A 16,939-nucleotide genomic window follows, 5' to 3' on the forward strand; every position below is an offset into this window, starting at 1 on the left:
AGGGCTCCTCTGCGTTGTAGCATGCATCAGAATTTCCTTTCCTTTTTGAGGCTGAATAATAGTCCCTGGTGCAAATGAACCACATTTTTCTTCTTCATGCATCTGTTGATGGACTCTTGAGTGGCTTCCACTTTCTGGTGACAGGGAATAATGCTGCTATGGATACAGGTCTACAAATTCCTGTTTTTGATTCTTTATGCATATACCCAGATGCATAATTGCTGTATCACATGGTAATCCTATTTTTGATTTTTTTGAGGAACTGCCAATACTGTTTTCCATAACAACAACAACAACAAAAACGTTAAATGCATTTATTCCATAGTCAGCATTTGCACAGTGATAATGATTAAAAACTCCTGACTCTTCTTAAATTAGGCTGACTTCCATTCGTAGTGGACAGGGCTGTAATGGCTTGTTCGACGTTATTCAAAATCTCAACAAAGGCAGTGCTGAGCTGTATTCATTCGTGTACAAAATATGGCATTATTTGTGAATATTTTCAGTGGATACATACGGATCTCATCAAAGAAAGCAAAGAGTAACACAGGCTCTACCAGGAGTTTACCTGGGATGGTTTACTGCAAATAGCTTTCGAATCAGAGGGACATGAGCTTGAACCGTGCTTGGCTCTGCTGTGTGACTGTGAGCTCTGCTCACATAGCTGCTCTGAGCTTCTGCAATAATATTTACCTTGCAGGGATGCATGGTGCCTGAGCTCACCACCTGGCAATGAGCATCATTGACTGGTGTCCCGGGAAAAGAAAAATAATGATTTCTTCCTGGAAAAATACGGGCTTCACAATTTATAATGAGTTTGCCTATTTGGCCGTCGACTCAAATTATAGCAGTTTATACTTTGTTTCATTTGTCCAAATAACCAGTGGAGCACCCTCTCATTTAAATGGTTTCCCCTCTTATTTAAATGGTTCATCCCCTCTCCAATGCCTTCAGGAGCATCTTTTTTTTTTTTCCTTCAGGAGCATCTAAACCTCTGTGCAGAATTAAAAGGGCCCCCCTGCCCACCTCTGTCCCGCCTCTGCTATGCTTATGAACTGTCTCTGCCTGAAAGCCCCTCTCTAACCCCCTCTGCCCATGTCCCACTGTCCACTGATCATCCACACTCAGCTGGTGGCACCTGCACCAGACATCTCTCTGTCCCCCTTCCCTCCAAGTGAAACCAGAGCCCTGTCCTTGTGGCTGCTTCTCTGAAATTCCCTGTACCCGGGCTTCTCTATCCCATCCGGTGTCCCTGTGATCCCACCATCACACGCAGGCCCACATCTCTGTCCCATGTCCCTGCGATCCCACTGTCACATGTGATTTTGCTGAGCTCCCTCAGAGCTAAGGGCTATGCTGTGTCTCACTAGTTGTCAGTGAGAAGCAGTGATGAGTTCCATGCTCTCTGCCCCTCTTCCCTGCAGACGATATATAAGGGAAATCCATGTGTTTTGGGAAAGCATCTCTTTCTCACACACAGACACACCCTGCGCGCACGCGCACGCACACACACACACACACACACACACACACACAGTTGCCCTGAAATGCAACAGGAGGAAAGTAGCCCCGCTCTCCCAGTTTCACCAGCAAGGTCATGGTCCAGGAACACGTACAGGCATCTGCCCCTCTTCACTCCCTGTCTGCCCCGGGATGTGGATGGCTCTCCCAGGCTGTGGTTGGGGCAGAGCAGCCCGGACCCCCTGACCTCTCACTGTGTCACATGCTCTGGGTCTGCAGGACTTGTCCTACAAGGACCGACACTGGCATGAGGCCTGTTTCCACTGCTCGCGGTGCAAGAGCTCCCTGGTGGACAAGCCCTTCGCTGCCAAGGAGGACCAGCTGCTCTGCACGGACTGCTACTCCCATGAGTACTCCTCCAAGTGCCAGGAATGCAAGAAGACCATCATGCCAGGTCAGGAGCACGCCCTTCACCCTCGCAATGCCGCAGAGCATGCTTGCACTTTTCTTGCCTTCCCGTTGCTGACTTCGTCCACACGAGCATTGTGCCCTGCTGCATGCCAGGCGCTGGCCTGGTTGCTGGGTGCTCATGGAGTAGTGAGTCGAGAGGCATACCCCATCCTCTGTCCTCCCAGCATGCTCAACAGATGTTCGTTCTCAGTAGACTCAGACTTGATCACAGCTGGGTCAAGGGTTAAGAAGAGTAATAAGGTGACTTGTCTGTTATGAGGAGGATGGGACTGTGTACCCTGTTTCTTGGGGAATGTTGCTTTGCTTTGTGGAACAGAGGAAGCTTTTATCTTAAAACCTTGAATGTATAGAATTCTTAAACACAGAACCAAAAAAGTCTTGATAGACACATAACAGAAGGAGAGTAGCCACCAGGGAAAGAGCCTGAGATGTGGACCCTGGGTGAGTGAAAGGCACACCTGTCGGCTGGGGCTAGCTCACAAGCCACGTGCCACCTGTGGTGTCATCTGCATGACCAGTAAATGTTACCAGAGGGTAGATTTGGTGGGATCAGCAAAGAAAAATACAAATTCCTGGTTCAGTCTGAGTTGTAAGTAGTTTTTTAGTATCTGACCCATTTGGGACATCTTTTTAAAAAACTTTTACTTATTTATTCATGAGACAGAGAGAGAGAGAGAGGCAGAAACACAGGCAGAGGGAGAAGGAGAAGCAGGCTCCTGCAGGGAGCCCCATGAGGGACTCAATCCCAGGACCCCGGGATCACGTCCTGAGCTAAAGACAGATGCTCAACCACCGAGTCATCTAGGTGCCCCCCATTTGGGCCATCTTGAAACTGGCATCCCTACCAGGGAGTCCCAGGAACCCAGGAGAGAGCTCTGTGCTCTGAATGTCTGCTGGAGGTGTGGCCCCCATGGAAGGACTAGCGTGAAGCAGTGGCTAGGCCCCTGGAATCCAGTCAAGTGGAGGAGCTCACTGGCTGGGGACCCAGCCTGCCGTGAGCCATGGAAGTTTTGGAGAGATGTAGCCCTGAGGCCTCCTGTTGGCAGAGCTTCTCTTAAATCAGGCTTAGGGTGGCAGGAGGGGTGCCGGTCCTGCTGAGAATCTCCAGCCAGCTGTCCCTTGCACCCACATTGCCCGGGGTGTGCCCACCCTCAAGACAGTCTCTGAAGCGGGTATGCATCTTTTATCCCAGGGAAGTTTAGGATTAATGGCAGAGGTAAAAAAAAAAAAAAATCTAACCCACCATAATGTATTCAATCTGATAAAGTAGGTGTGAAGTTTCCAAAAAATGTGGTCTAAAGAGGAAATTAAAGTGTATAACTGAATATGTGATTTAGGCTCGTGGTTTCAAATTGGAATTTTCTTAATTTATCCCCTGTTGTGACGTTCAAGGTGTTTTATGATTCGTCATGTTTAGAAGCCTAATTCATTTCAACAATAATCACTTAACTTGAGGTTGCGTTTGTTGGTTGAGGTTCTTAAAAGGGATGCTGTATGTGTGAAACGCTCAAGTGTAGTTTTAGAGGAGTTGAGGTTTAGGAGTACCTGGGTGGCTCAGTTGATTAAGTGTCCAACTTTTAATTTTGGCTCAGGTCATGATTTCAGCCCCGTGTGTCTCTGCACGCTGCTTGAGATTCTCTCTCTCCCCTCTCCCTCTGCCCCTCCGCTGCTTGTGTGGGCGCATGGACTCTTTCTGTCTCTAAAAAAATTAGATAAGGGGCCCCTGGGTGTCTCAGTTGGTTAAGCATCTGCCTTTAACTCAGGTTGTGATCCCAGGGTCCTGGGATCCAGCCCTGCACTGGGCTCCCTGGTCGGGGGAGCGTCTGCTTCTCCCTCTGCCTCTGCCCCTGCTTGTGCTCTCTTGCTCTCTGACTCAAATAAATAAATCAAATCTTAAAAAAGAAAAGGAGTTGAGGTCTGTACCTTAATAAATAGAAGTAAACACAAAGGTCCCTTAGAAGCAATTTTTAAAAATTCACCATATTCATTAATGCTGTGATAAGAGGTGCCCGATGAATGGAGGTCAAAGGTTTTGAGTTGGTTGCATCAACAGATTAATTTTCAAAAACCCCAGTAGCCTTCTGAGTCACAGGATGTCACACAGGAGCTGGGTTCACTCTGACGTGTGATGGGAATTAGGGCCCCCACGTTCATTTAGAGCCAGACTCTTCGGTGGAAGACTGCTTGCTGTGGCGCAGAGTTTTCCTTTTTATTTTTGGTTTGCTTTGTTTTTGGCAACAAAGAGCTACTGAAGAGTGAGCGAGAGACTGACGTGCGGAAAGTGTTATTTTAGGGAGACAGATCGGATAAGAAGGAATACATTTTAAAAAAGGCAAGGGCATAATCAGGCCTTCGGTGAGATGGTTTCTTATGGCTGCTACATTTCTCTGGTTAATACATCTTAAAAATAACTGACTCCGTGCTATTAGAAGGAACAAAACCCCCAGAGCAAGGCCGCTTCCAGAGCTGCGTCAGCACGGCAGATGTGGGAGCAGGGCCCAGCATGGGGGCTGTGAAACGAAGACCAAAGCCCACATAAGGCTGGGCCGACCCACAGGGAACTCCTGTCCCACAGGGGGTCACACATGGAGACAGCATTCTCCGCATGGTGGCAACCATGAAATTTAATGAGAAACAAATGAAATCTTTACTGAGTGTTCGTGACAAGAGCCCATGGAAGTTTCCATTCTGCCTGACAGCGAGTGGACTGTCGCCATCCACTTCCCCACCCCGCTGCCCGCCCCCGCCCCAGCTGCGGAGACTCCTGCTCCCCTACCGCGGGCTCTGGGGTCCCACGTTCTTCTTGTTCATCATGCGCACTGTTTGTTTGCTTTGCTTTGCTTGCTTGTTTGCTCCTCCTCAGCAGAACTCCTGCTGGCCTGACAGGGACAGGCTCCTGCCGCACCAGGGCTTAGGGTGCCGTGTGAGGTCACATGGACACCTGGCACCTACGGCTGGCCATGGACCCTTCAGACAGCTGAGGGAGTTTACCGTTAGGATAGTGCACTGTGTGGGTGCTAGAGAGCCCCCCCCCCCCCGACCCAGCTCAGGGACTTGCAGTGAGAGGCAGCTCTGTTCCACGACAGGGAATTGTGAGGGCATTGACGCGCTAAAATGACCTGAAGGTGCACCTGGTCTTGTCTCCCAGCGAAGAGAGCAGAAGTTTCAGTGGCGTGCCCCCGGCTGTGGTCAGCCTGGATCAGGACCTTGTGCGGGGCTCTGGCCTCAGAGCTCTGATCTCCCTGTCGGCCAGATCGGAGGGTGGCCCGGAGCCCACAGGTGTGGACGACCACTGACTTCCTGCCACCTGGGCAGCGGTGGCTAATGCAGAAGGTGGAGGGACAGAGGACACGCAGGAGAAAACTGCTCAGAATGGGGTGCTTACCACCCGGCTAGAAGGAAAGCAAAACAGCAGCATTGGCCTCCTCTCCGATTCAGGGCCTTGGCATAGTCCATGTGCGTTGGGCACAGGGCCTGCACCGGGGGCAGGGGTCCTGCTTGGTTGTGCAGGAGCGGGTGGCCCTAGCCCCTTGCAGCGAGGGGGACCCTTGGTCTCCCCGCCCCCATGCCTGCCACTCGGAGTCACTTTAAATTCTCAAGCAGTCCTGCCAGTGTCCTTGGCCCACCATAGTGTCTGTCCCGGCTTCCCCCTCGCTTTGGGGCTCCTTCCCCAAACTGTCGGTCCTCAGGGCAAATCTAGAAACTGCCAGGTTTGGGTTTCAGCCTCCCTGCTCTCCGGCTCTGACTTTGCACAGGTCAGTGCCCCTCACCGAGAGGTCACTAGGGCAGCCGGGCTCTTCCAGGGCAGCATGGGGAAGGGGCCCCAGGGAGGTCACACTAGAGCATCAAAGGGTGAGCTGGGTTTCACCTGGTAGAGGCGTCCCAAAAGGGCACTTGTGGCAGAGGACATGGGCTCAGCCCCAGAGGCTGAGTGTCCAGAAGAAGCTTGGTGAGACAGACTGAGAAAGAGAGAGAGAGGAGAGGGCGAGGGGAGGGATGGGAAAGAAGAAAGGGAAGGGAAAGAAAAAAAAAAGTGCTAAATCCTAGCATGTACTTCCTTTCTGTGGTCTGGTTTTTGAACGTGCTACAACTAAATCCAGATGAATGGGAGCGTGGTTCATCCGAGTAGCTCTGGCAGTGAATTTAGGGTTTTAGAACAGGAGGCTGGTACTGGCTGACAAACGCGCCCCTTGGCCCCCTACCTGACACAGGTCCCGCCCCCGAAGTAGTCAGGAAACCAGGAGTTCACTCGCCCGATGCCCCCGGCCTGACGCCTCAGCTGCAAGCCGGCCTCCGCCTGCAGAGCAGTCGTGCAGATGCACTGCTTCCTCCTAGCAGCCTCCCAGGCACTGGCCCTTCACCACCTTTCCGGATCCTCACTTGTTCCTTTCAATCAGAAAGAGACACCCCGGGATCCCTGGGTGGCGCAGCGGTTTGGCGCCTGCCTTTGGCCCAGGGCGCGATCCTGGAAACCCGGGATCGAATCCCACGTCGGGCTCCCGGTGCATGGAGCCTGCTTCTCCCTCTGCCTGTGCCTCTGCCTCTCTCTCTATCTCTCTGTGACTATCGTAAATAAATAAAAATTAAAAAAAAAAAAAAAAAAAAAAGAAAGAAAGAGACACCCCCTCCTCGGGACCCCAATCCATCTGCCGCAGAAGCCACGGTGGTTAGAAGGCCCCTTGCTGCCACCTGCTGGCAGTGCGTCCGGCACACGACGCAGCCCGAGCAGCTGCGGCTAACGGTGCAGCTCACAGGCGCCCCCCACTCTGTGGGATGCAGGTGCCCCTGGGCTCCCCACCAGAGACCAGGCAGGTCTCTGCCCCTGGCCTGGCTGTTAGAGGACGGCTCCCGCACACCGGGAACGCATGGAGCCGAGCCTGCGTGTGGTCTTCAGGAAGCAAACTGTTGCCCTGTGTGTATTTGAGCTGCTCTATGAGCAGAAGGCCAGAGATTAAAAGAGCCAGTGGCAAAAATACACGTGGAAGGATGAACCCCTGGAGGCAGAATCATTCCAGATGTAGATCCCAATTCTCCCACTACTTTTATCCGAACTTCGGGTGCTCGGTGTATTCTCCTAGTATAAGGTTTCGGGAGCCCACGAAGATCATCAGGTGCCCCACCTTGAATTTCCTCACATGCCTCCCCACCTTGCAGCACCTACACTCACCCTGAGTGTTTTATGTACTTATGGGAGGTGGTGCCACATGTCCTGTCTTGGACGTACAGGAAGCTGACACATTAGCCCGAAAATGACCTTGAATAAGATAATCTTGCAGCAATTCTCCGCACATCTCCTAATTTCTTCAGAGATGGAGATCTCCCTGTCACGTCAACCTTGCAGGCAGTCCGCATGCAGCCCTCAGCCTGTCATTTTGGCCATATTAGCTTTGGATGGGAGTTTCCAGATGCTCGCATCTCGTGGCCCGCATGATGCCAGCATGCAGCCACCCTGGACCAAAGTGAGAGCCCCTGCTCGCTGCCTAATAACCACCCGGATCCTGCTTTGAAGCCTAACTGGTATGTCCTTCATGCCACAGCCCCTGGATGCCCAGTAAGCCCCCGGGCTGCCTAACATGTTTCCAGAAAAAAACAGACCACTACCTGGGGCCTTGAAGGCCGCGGGGTCTGTCTCAGCAACCCTTTCCTGCCAATGTAGTGTGAACGCAGCCGCAGACCATTGAAGGAAGTGAGCAGGTGCGGCTGAGCTCCAGGAAAAGCCCAGCTGCAAAACGGGGGCGGCACAGACTGTGCACAGCCACAGCAACCTCCCCCCTCCCCGGCTGGCTCAGGTATCCAGAGCACGTTTCTTTTTTTTCACTTCTTACCCTCCTTTCCCCGCAAAATGTACCTTGTTGCTGCCTGCAAAGCGTGCTTGCATACGCATCTGTCTTGAACACATCTGTCACCTCTTTCTGTAAAATACACATACTTTTATTCTCTTGGAAAAGTATTGGAAAATGTCCACAAATCCTGAGCATTTGCTGTGACTCCGGCTCAGGGGCGGGTTCAAGGGTGGGTGGGGGTGGGGGTGAACCAAACAGCATTTCCGTTCTCTAGGACTTATTCATCTACTTGAAGAAATCACATAAACATAGCTCACGATAACAGTTATTCGAAAGGAAATGCAATGTCACAAGATTAGAATCAGAAAATTGCTAACTTGGCCATCCGGGCATCACTTGTGGCTTTTAACAGCTGCATTCAGTGCAGCGGGGGAGAGCGTGGAGACCCGGCCCAGCTTGATTGACACCTCAGGTCATATAAGGTGATTGGTCGGTGTGGAGGCTCCTCATGGGATCAGGCTTGACACTCTAGGTTTGTGTACAGCACCAGCACTTTCCATCCGGTGTTTTTTTTTTTTTTTTTTAAGATTTTATTTATGTTCATGAGAGACACAGAGAGGCAGAGATGCAGGCAGAGGGAGAAGCAGAAGCAGGCTTCCTGCAGGGAGCCCAGTGCAGGACTCGATCCCAGGACCCCGGGGTCCAACCTGAGCCAAAGGCAGATGCTCAACCACTGAGCCACCCAGGCGTCCCTCATCCTGTGCTCATTAACTGGCTGCAGGGCTGTGTCCCACTCCGTTGGGACTGGTCTGAGCTAGGCCAGCTTGCTCTTTCTGCTTTGCCTACTGAGACATGGAGAGACAGATCCTTTTCCCACCTAACGTTCATAACCTCCCTGCTGGACAAATAAACCTCGAGAATGCACAGAGACTGTTCTGGGAGCAGGGTGTACAGCAGTGAACCCCCAAAAATACACAATCCCTGCCCACTCCCAAACAGTCCCGTTTGGAGGCTAGCCTCTGAGAGCCACAGTGACGCCACAGTCACAAAACTAGGTGGTGGCAGTTTCTTGACGAGGGGCGCCAGGAGTGCAAGCCTGTCATGTCGTCAGCTCTGCTCTTTGCCGTCTTCTTGCCCCTCATGCCAGGTACCCGCAAGATGGAGTACAAAGACAGCAGCTGGCACGAGACCTGCTTCACCTGCCACCGCTGCCAGCAGCCCATCGGTACCAAGAGCTTCATCCCTAAGGACAACCAGAACTTCTGTGTGCCCTGCTATGAGAAACAGTACGCCTTGCAGTGTGTTCAGTGTAAAAAGGTAGCTCTCACCTCCCCCTGGGACCTCGTATATTCCAGTCTGTTTGCCTTGGCTGTCAGCCCCCTTTCCCCAGGGACAACACCCTTGGTACTGGGATAGCACAAGAGTCTCACCTGTCTGGCCCCGCATCCCAAAATTCTCACGTGCATGTGTGCATTTTATCCACTGGAAGGACCCCCATCCCAGGCCTTCTTTTGACCATACAAGGGCCACTGGGACCTGAGATGGGAGCCTGTAGCCCTCCCTCCTAGAGCACTGCCGAGTTTTTGCTCCTATTCATGACATGACGTTAAAGGGGGAGGAAAACTTACTATCCCAGAGCTCCTGTTACATTGTCCTCCATCAGTAGACAAGAAACGAGCTGCTGAACCTTGTGCGCAGGAGGGAGGTGAGAAGCAAAGGAAATTTGTGGCTGGGACAGGGAACAGGTCTCTAGTTGCACCCAGCCTGCTCATCACGTGCCGTGCTGTCACGGCCATTAGGTCAAAGACAGAAAAGGAGCCCCACGCCTGCCGTCCTTTGCCCTGGCAGGGCCTGCTGGGGAGCGATCGCAGAGCCTGTTTGGCTCCGGCCTGTTCACTGACGCTGCTGTTGGGCCTCCGTCTGCGGAAGAGCCCGCCTGCTGTTCCCTCTGCTGGTCGGCCTGACCTCGAATGCCCAACCCGCCGGCGCCTTTCCAAAGGGCAGGGTATTCCTCACTCGCCTTCATGCTCTCTCGTCTCCCTCGGCCTCGTGTCCGTCTCATTTTTTAAACTATGATTTTAAATTCCACTTCTTCCAACTTCCATTCGTAAGATTATATTACTTTTCTGCTGTTTTTCGTTTCCTCCTTAGACGAATCGCTCCTTCCTGTGTTTATATCAGGAAGCCTCTTTCTTCTCTGCTCACTCCCTTTTTGTTTGGTTTGCTCTTTCTCATCAAGATCCACGGAAAGTTCACGTCATTTGCTTTTCTTGCATTATTTTCCTCCCAACCTTATTGCTACTGTGTTTGGTGGCAGAAGTGAAGGTAATGCATCCTCCGGGAAGCACAGCCCTGTGGGTGTTCATCAGGACTCGTGGAAGCATTCACAACAGTAACATCCACCCTCCCGCAGCGCAGGAGGCGCTCGGGGCTACTAGGGCCTGGGGGGAAACACACTTTGGTGGCAAACGTTCAAGTGCTTATCGACAAGCGTGCTTTGGAGGAAAACAGTCGTAACAGAGCATACACAGGGGCCAGCTGAACCAGTCGGAGGAGTGGGAGCCAAGCTGGTGTTTAGGGAGGGCTGTTCTGGGACAGTGACACCCACAAGCATGTCTGAGCCAGCTGGGCCATGTGGGGCGCGGGTGGGAATGCAGAATCTGGGTGCAGAGAAGACAAGAGTGTGGATTCCACGTGGAGCAAACCTCTTACTACACCCACCTTCTCTGTCCACACAGACACCTTGCCACTGAATGTATTTTGCATAAATTCTGTTCCAAGGCGGGAATTTATAGGAAGATCATTAATACGTTATAGTTTAATGAAAAGAATATACGGTGCTCACTTCGGCAGCACATATACTAAAATTGGAACAACACAGAGAAGATTAGCGTGGCTCCCGCACAAGGATGACAGGGAAATTTGTGAAGCTGTTCCATATTTTTTATGTTGGCAAATTGAATTTAAGTTCTAAAAAAATTAAAAATAAATAAATAAAAAGAAAAGAATATATGATAGACTCCTGAACCCTGGTACCTGCTTTGTCTTTAACTAGCAAAGAATTCTCAGGCAAGTCCCTTAATTTCTCTGGGTCTCAGTTTACTCACTTGTAAAATGGATATAATGTCTGTAGTATGTAAGGGCCTTTATATAGTTGACCTTTGAACAACACAGAGTTGAGAGGGACCAACCCCCCTGCACAGTTGAAAAACCACATAGAACTTTTGAGTCCCTAAAAACTTACCTAGTAGCCTGCTGTTGACCAGAAGCCTTCCCGGTGGCATAAATAATCGATGCACACAGCTGTTGTATGTTATACGTATCCTAAACTGTATTCCTACAATAAAGTAAGTAGAGCAAAAAAAAAAAAAAAATTATTCAGAAAATTATAAGGAAAAAAGCATTGACAGTATGGTACTGGGGTTAATTGAAAGAAGCCCACGTATAAGTGGACCTGCGTGGTTCAAACCCGTGTTGTTCGAGGGCCAGAGCTGTGCTTTCTGTAAGGACTAGAGGCAGCGCTGGACGCCAGGGCGGGGTGACAGATGGGTCTATCGAGCTGAGACTCACCGTCCTTCATCCACTGTTGAAGTATATATATGAAAAGAGAAACACGATAAAGTTGAGGTATCGATGACCAGTTCTGTCCCATCTGGCTCCCCACTCCCCGGGCCGGGGGGGCACCAGGTCCAGGGGGCCAGGCCTCCTCCTTCCACCACTAGGAACTGAGTTGTAAGCGGGGTTCTCCAGGTTAGCACCCAGAGGGAGGCATGGGGATTGTCATGCGTGACCCGTGCACAGCCCAAGGCTGGTTCGCAGTAGGGTTGGCATTCACCTCCGGGTCTCCCTGATGTGGCGCTGTCTTCACCCACCCCGTACCATGGGGAAGCAGGCTGCCACCGGGCACTTGCATTGCAGATGCCTCAACATCCCGAGGGGCCGAGGACACACGTGGTGGTGCCGAGGTCACGGCTGGGAAAGCCAGGGTCCACGGCAGGGCCCTGAGAGGAGATGGGGACTCAAAGGGACTGACAGCTTGGGGAAGCCGTTTCTCGGTGACTTTTAACAAACATGGGGCGTGTTCCGGACAGGGATCTGGCGTCGTCCAGAGGCCACCCTGCCTAGGGAAACTGAGCCTGGCCCTCTTGCCTCCTCCAGCCCATCACCACCGGGGGCGTCACGTACCGGGAGCAGCCCTGGCACCGGGAGTGCTTCGTGTGCACCGCCTGCAAGAAGCCGCTGTCGGGGCAGCGCTTCACGTCCCGGGATGAGTTCGCCTACTGCCTGAGCTGCTTCTGCGACTTGTACGCCAAGAAGTGCGCCGGCTGCACCAACCCCATTAGCGGTGAGTGTCCCGAGGGGCCCCCTGAGCACGCCATGGCCACCCCAAGGTTAGATGAGGTACAGGACCTCAGCCCTTGGAATTGTTTCTGTGCCGAGACTCTGGGCCTCACCGAGGTTCCAAACAGAGCCAGTGTCTCTGCCTCTGTGCTTCCTGCCCTTGTCACACGGGGAGCAAGTCAGCAGGTGACACTTCCCCTCTAGCTCGCCTGATCCCTGAAAACCACATGGCCTGTTCTCAGGGGTCTGTGCTTTCTGCTTTCGGTGGGGTCATCCCCGAAGCCGCAGTCTGTGAGTGTATGACATGCGGAGCAGCACAGTCAAACTGGCATTTCCAGGCTGAGCCACTGCACTGTTTTTAAAGGTGCTCCCCAAGGGCACCTGGGTGGTGCAGTCGGTGAAGTGTCTGACACTTGGTTTTGACTCGAGTCATGAGATCAAGCCCCACGTCGGGCTCCGCGCTCAGCGTGGAGTCTGCTTGTGATTCTCTCTCCCTCTCCTGCTCATGCTCCCTCTCTAAATAATGAATTAGTTAGTTAAAAATTAATAATAAAGGTGCTCCCTAGCATCCTAGAGGGACTTATCTACCACAAGGCCCTGACTACGTGAGGGCAGTGGACAACGTTTTAGGTGGTTCTTTCTTATTCCCCGAAGGCTCTGGCAGTGTAAGAGCCCAAAGCCTGGTTGGCTGTAGACTGGCATTGCACTAAACTATTAGATTTGCCAAGAAATTGAGTGTGGAGGACAGATGGCTGTCCTCAAGTCCTGCACGTGTGCACCACGCATCACCACACAAACCTGTGACTGGGCTGGAGGGAAAAGAGAATTCTGTAGTGACACAGGAAAAGTTCTGGGATGTGGGATTCCCAGTTCTGCCACATTCAGGTGACTCGTCATCGGCAGATGGTAGGCATGTGGACATAAACATAGTGGCCTGGCCAAGTGCCATCCCTGTGTAGCGCTGCAGTGTAATCACACGGATGTTTATAACCTCTGTGTGCTTGTCTGTGACTTTCTTTACCCTTAGATCTAGAACTGAGTGCACCTAACTCAACCAACTCACCTGATGTAGGAAGCCCAGGTCACTAAAATAATCCTTTCGTGTGTAATCCAGAGCTCATATTTCCATATAAAAGTAATATATGGGGAAAAGAAGCACAGCACTTAAAATTTTCTGTTAACCTACAGATTGGAATCATTAGAGGGAGGAAATGCAGTCCTCCCTCTAACATATTAATCTTGAATGCTGTTTTCATGGTAACTTCTATGGAAGTAAATGTTTATAAAACTAAACTTTATAAAGCAATATAAAGTATCAGATATGTGTTGTTATTCTCATGGTAGCACTAGAAAAAGGAAAACAACACTAGGAAAGCAACGGATACTTTCCTCCCAAAGGAGGATTACTTCTCTGAAATGCAGAGACTAATGTTCTGGAACCTACAGAGGAATTTTGAAATTGCAGCTAAAATGTACTCGAGGTCAAATCCTCAAACAATTATAAGAAATTGTGACTTTAGATTTGATGTTTAATAGATCCTTACTTGGCACTTTTTCTCTTTAGCAAAATTTATATGATTTTTGTCAAAAAAAATCTTAAGTCTTACTTTCCAGTGTTGTGGCCAGTGATACAAAATGTACACATAAATACAGTCGGTCCTCATTATTCAGAGCCCATATCTGCAAGTTCGCCCACTCACTGACATTTATTTGTAACTCCAAAATCAACACTTGAGTTGCTTTCATGATCATTCCCAGCCAGCCAGAGAGAGGTGAAACATTGGAATCATCTGACAGGTACACTCCTGGTGGAGGGGGGATGAGGTAACACTGCCTCCTTGTTTCAATTCTCATCTTATAACCAAGGTTCCTTTTCATGGTCCGGTAGTGCCATATTGTTTGCATTTCTGTGCATCTTTTTGGCAATTTCACTGCTGAAAATGGCTCTCCAGGGGCAGTGCAGACATGCAGTCTGTGTTCCTATGCACAGGCAGGCTGTGAGGTGCCTTGTGGAGAAGATGCATGTTAGATGAGCTCTGTTCAGGCTGGAGTTCTGGTGCCGTGGGCTGTAAACCTCAAAGAACAATAATTGACTGCCTCTTGCCTTAGGAGGATTCATCCTCCTTAGCCTGCTTTTGGCTCTCATTTCTGGAACTTGCCCCATTGGTTGGCATTTCAAAGAAACTGAAGTTTCTAAAAGGAGGTGGTCCCCTGGGACAGCACCTGACACAGCACCTTCCCCGACATCCTTCTTCATCCTCTTCCTTCAAGTGCTTCTCCTGGCCCCAGATCTCCAGTACAGCAGGACTTATCAGAGGTGAGAGAGAGAAACACAGTAATGGCGGAAATTCGGGGGCATCCCAGCAGCTTCTTGCAGCTTTTCAGTTGGCTCAGTGCTGGGAAGAAAAACCACTACCTCTCAACTGTTTGGCTTTCCCTGCCCCTAAATCAAATGTTGCCTAAACCTCTGGTTTTCAAACTTGGCTACACATTGGAAACACCTGGGAAGCTTAAAAACTGACTGCTACCTGGGTCATGACTTACTTGGTAGGGGCCACAACCTGGGTGATTGTTGAAGTTTGAAAAGCTTTGGTCTCTAACTAGCTGAAGGGGATTAGCTAGAAGGTCTCCCCTGGCTGGAAGACTTAATGCCCCACATCAGCCTAGCCAATTCGGTTACAGAAGGAATGAGCTGTTCTCATGCTAGTCCGAGACTTCAAGCCATTATAAATGGGGTGGTCAGTGTGGTTACTTTCTTTTGACTGTGGTAGATCTAACCATTATTTCTGGAAAGAACACTTTGTAATTGGAATTCATGATTCAGATTTCACCAAAATAACCATGTGTATTTGATTTCAATTTATTTCAGGTGGCTCAATGGCAGGACAAAGCAACCATATTGTAATAGGCAGCCAAGGTACCTTAAACATTTGATAAGAATTAGTCACCAAACAAGAGTCAGGCACTGAACCTAGTTACTACTTTTCTTATTTAAAATATAAAATGGCCTTCTCTGCTGCCCATGCATCATAACACATTCCTGCCCACCTTAGCAGCCTGCCTTTCCCCCTCACACCTATGTTCATGCTTCTGTAGCTTATTTTGATATTCCCTCTGCAAGAATGTGCATACCCCCCACACACTCACATGCCATTTCTTTGGTGAGGCCTTTCCTAGCCATTCTGGAGAATATTTGTATTTTCCTTTTCCCCCCTCCCTTCAGCACCTTATTCATTAAATCACGACATATTTGAGCACCAGATGTGAGTCACCCAGTGAAGGAATAAGAGAAATCAGCTCCATTTTTCCTGGAGTTTCATTCTGGGGGAACGAACAAATAGACCCTCTCATCCCTCCATAATGGTAGCACTAATCATGGAGATTGGGAGCCAGTGATATATGTGTTCCTGCTGGCACTTATGAACTCCTCACTGCAGTCCAGGGAATCTGATTTACAGGCGGATCCCCAGAACCCAGCCATTGGAAACTCACACTCTCCAGGCCACACAGTCTAGCTTGGAAATGGATCAACCTGCTTCAGTCCTGGGGGTCTGGTTCTAAGTAGTTGTGCTCCCTTTCTCTCTCTACCTCGGTGTCTTTTTTTCTCTGTTAACAGGACTTGGTGGCACAAAGTACATCTCCTTTGAGGAACGGCAGTGGCATAATGATTGTTTTAATTGTAAGAAGTGCTCCCTCTCCCTGGTGGGGCGAGGCTTCCTCACAGAAAGGGATGACATCCTGTGCCCTGACTGTGGGAAAGACATCTGAAGCCCACGCAAGCTGCTTGCAACACACATGGATTTATACACTCTCGTTGTCAACCAGGCAGTCTGGTCTCCACTGGCCACGTTGAGACTTTCTTCTTGTGCTTCTCAGTGATACTCACGTTTGTTTAAACCCTTGAATCCTTTGTACTAGTTCAATCCCAGGGAAGGAGGAAACCCTTATGTAAACCCTCAGTGGGAAGATGGTTTTGAATTTTTGTAATCAAGCAAGGCAAATCCAAGTGTAAAAATCCCTTTTGAATGACATCTTTATAAATGTATCTTTCTTTTGCTGCGTATTTAATTTTTAAGTGCAATTAACATGTCACGAACTCGAGTTTTTTAAACTACATGAGATAATGAAGAGTGGGCATTTACAACTATGTAACTTCCTGTCATGTAAGACCTAGAGCAAGATTATATAGCTTGCAATAAAGTTATCCAGAACAAAATCCTTGGCCACACACAGTGTGCGAAGTAATGATTAAACACTGAAGTTCTGCGCGTTGTGGTAAAAGCACTTTATTGTATGTTCCACTGATCACTGTATGAAGTGCAAGTTCAGACGGGCTGGGTTGGCATTCATGGAGGTCCACCACACCTTTTCTTTCAAAGAAAGCCTTCCGTCAGCACCACAACCTCTTCCTTGCTTTTCATTCCTCTCTCCCAAACCCTCTTTTTCTCTCAATGCTCTGCATTGGATGCAGTGACATAGGCTCCAGAATATGAGCAGCAGAATATGAACTAATGACAGTGAGGACAGTTGGGGGTGTCACTTTTCTTAATATTGCTTGACGCTTTCCCCTTACCATGGGTCCTTACCCTACCCTGACCTGCCTTCTCATCCATAAAGTGAAGGACCGCAAAAGAATACAAGCACCTCAAGGCCAGAGATGACCTCTTGTTCGTCTGTGTGTGCTCAATACCCTAGCAATTTAGGGCATGCTTTGGAAGCCTTCAGTCTTTCTGAAAGGAGAGAAAGGAAAGAGAAAATCACAGCTATAAAGATGCGAGCTCCTAGTTTGGCATTGGTCTGCCAAACCATCTGTGAAAGCATATACGATTGGAAAGCACTGAGCCGATTTATGACCTAGGGCATTGCATATTTCTCTTTTCAGA

General features: G+C 49.9%; 1 protein-coding gene and 1 non-coding gene across 6 annotated transcripts in view; both read left to right on the plus strand.

The window, feature by feature from the left end:
• Positions 1 to 16,272, plus strand: part of FHL2 (four and a half LIM domains 2) — a 68,132-nt gene extending 51,860 nt beyond the window's left edge. For all 5 annotated transcript variants that reach the window (XM_041754537.1, XM_041754533.1, XM_041754534.1 and 2 more), the window contains 4 exons: positions 1,741 to 1,915; positions 8,863 to 9,032; positions 11,874 to 12,060; positions 15,673 to 16,272. In XM_041754537.1, coding sequence (XP_041610471.1) covers positions 1,741 to 1,915; positions 8,863 to 9,032; positions 11,874 to 12,060; positions 15,673 to 15,824 — 684 coding nt within the window. In that variant the 3' untranslated portion in view covers positions 15,825 to 16,272. The remainder of the gene's footprint in view (positions 1 to 1,740; positions 1,916 to 8,862; positions 9,033 to 11,873; positions 12,061 to 15,672) is intronic.
• Positions 10,553 to 10,660, plus strand: LOC121492229. Its single transcript, XR_005988140.1, has one exon. It is a non-coding gene; the product is annotated as a U6 spliceosomal RNA (small nuclear RNA).
• Positions 16,273 to 16,939: the final 667 nt, after the last annotated feature.

The sequence above is a fragment of the Vulpes lagopus genome, chromosome 5 (genome assembly GCF_018345385.1).
Source record: "Vulpes lagopus strain Blue_001 chromosome 5, ASM1834538v1, whole genome shotgun sequence".
In the NCBI taxonomy this organism is placed as follows: domain Eukaryota; kingdom Metazoa; phylum Chordata; class Mammalia; order Carnivora; family Canidae; genus Vulpes; species Vulpes lagopus.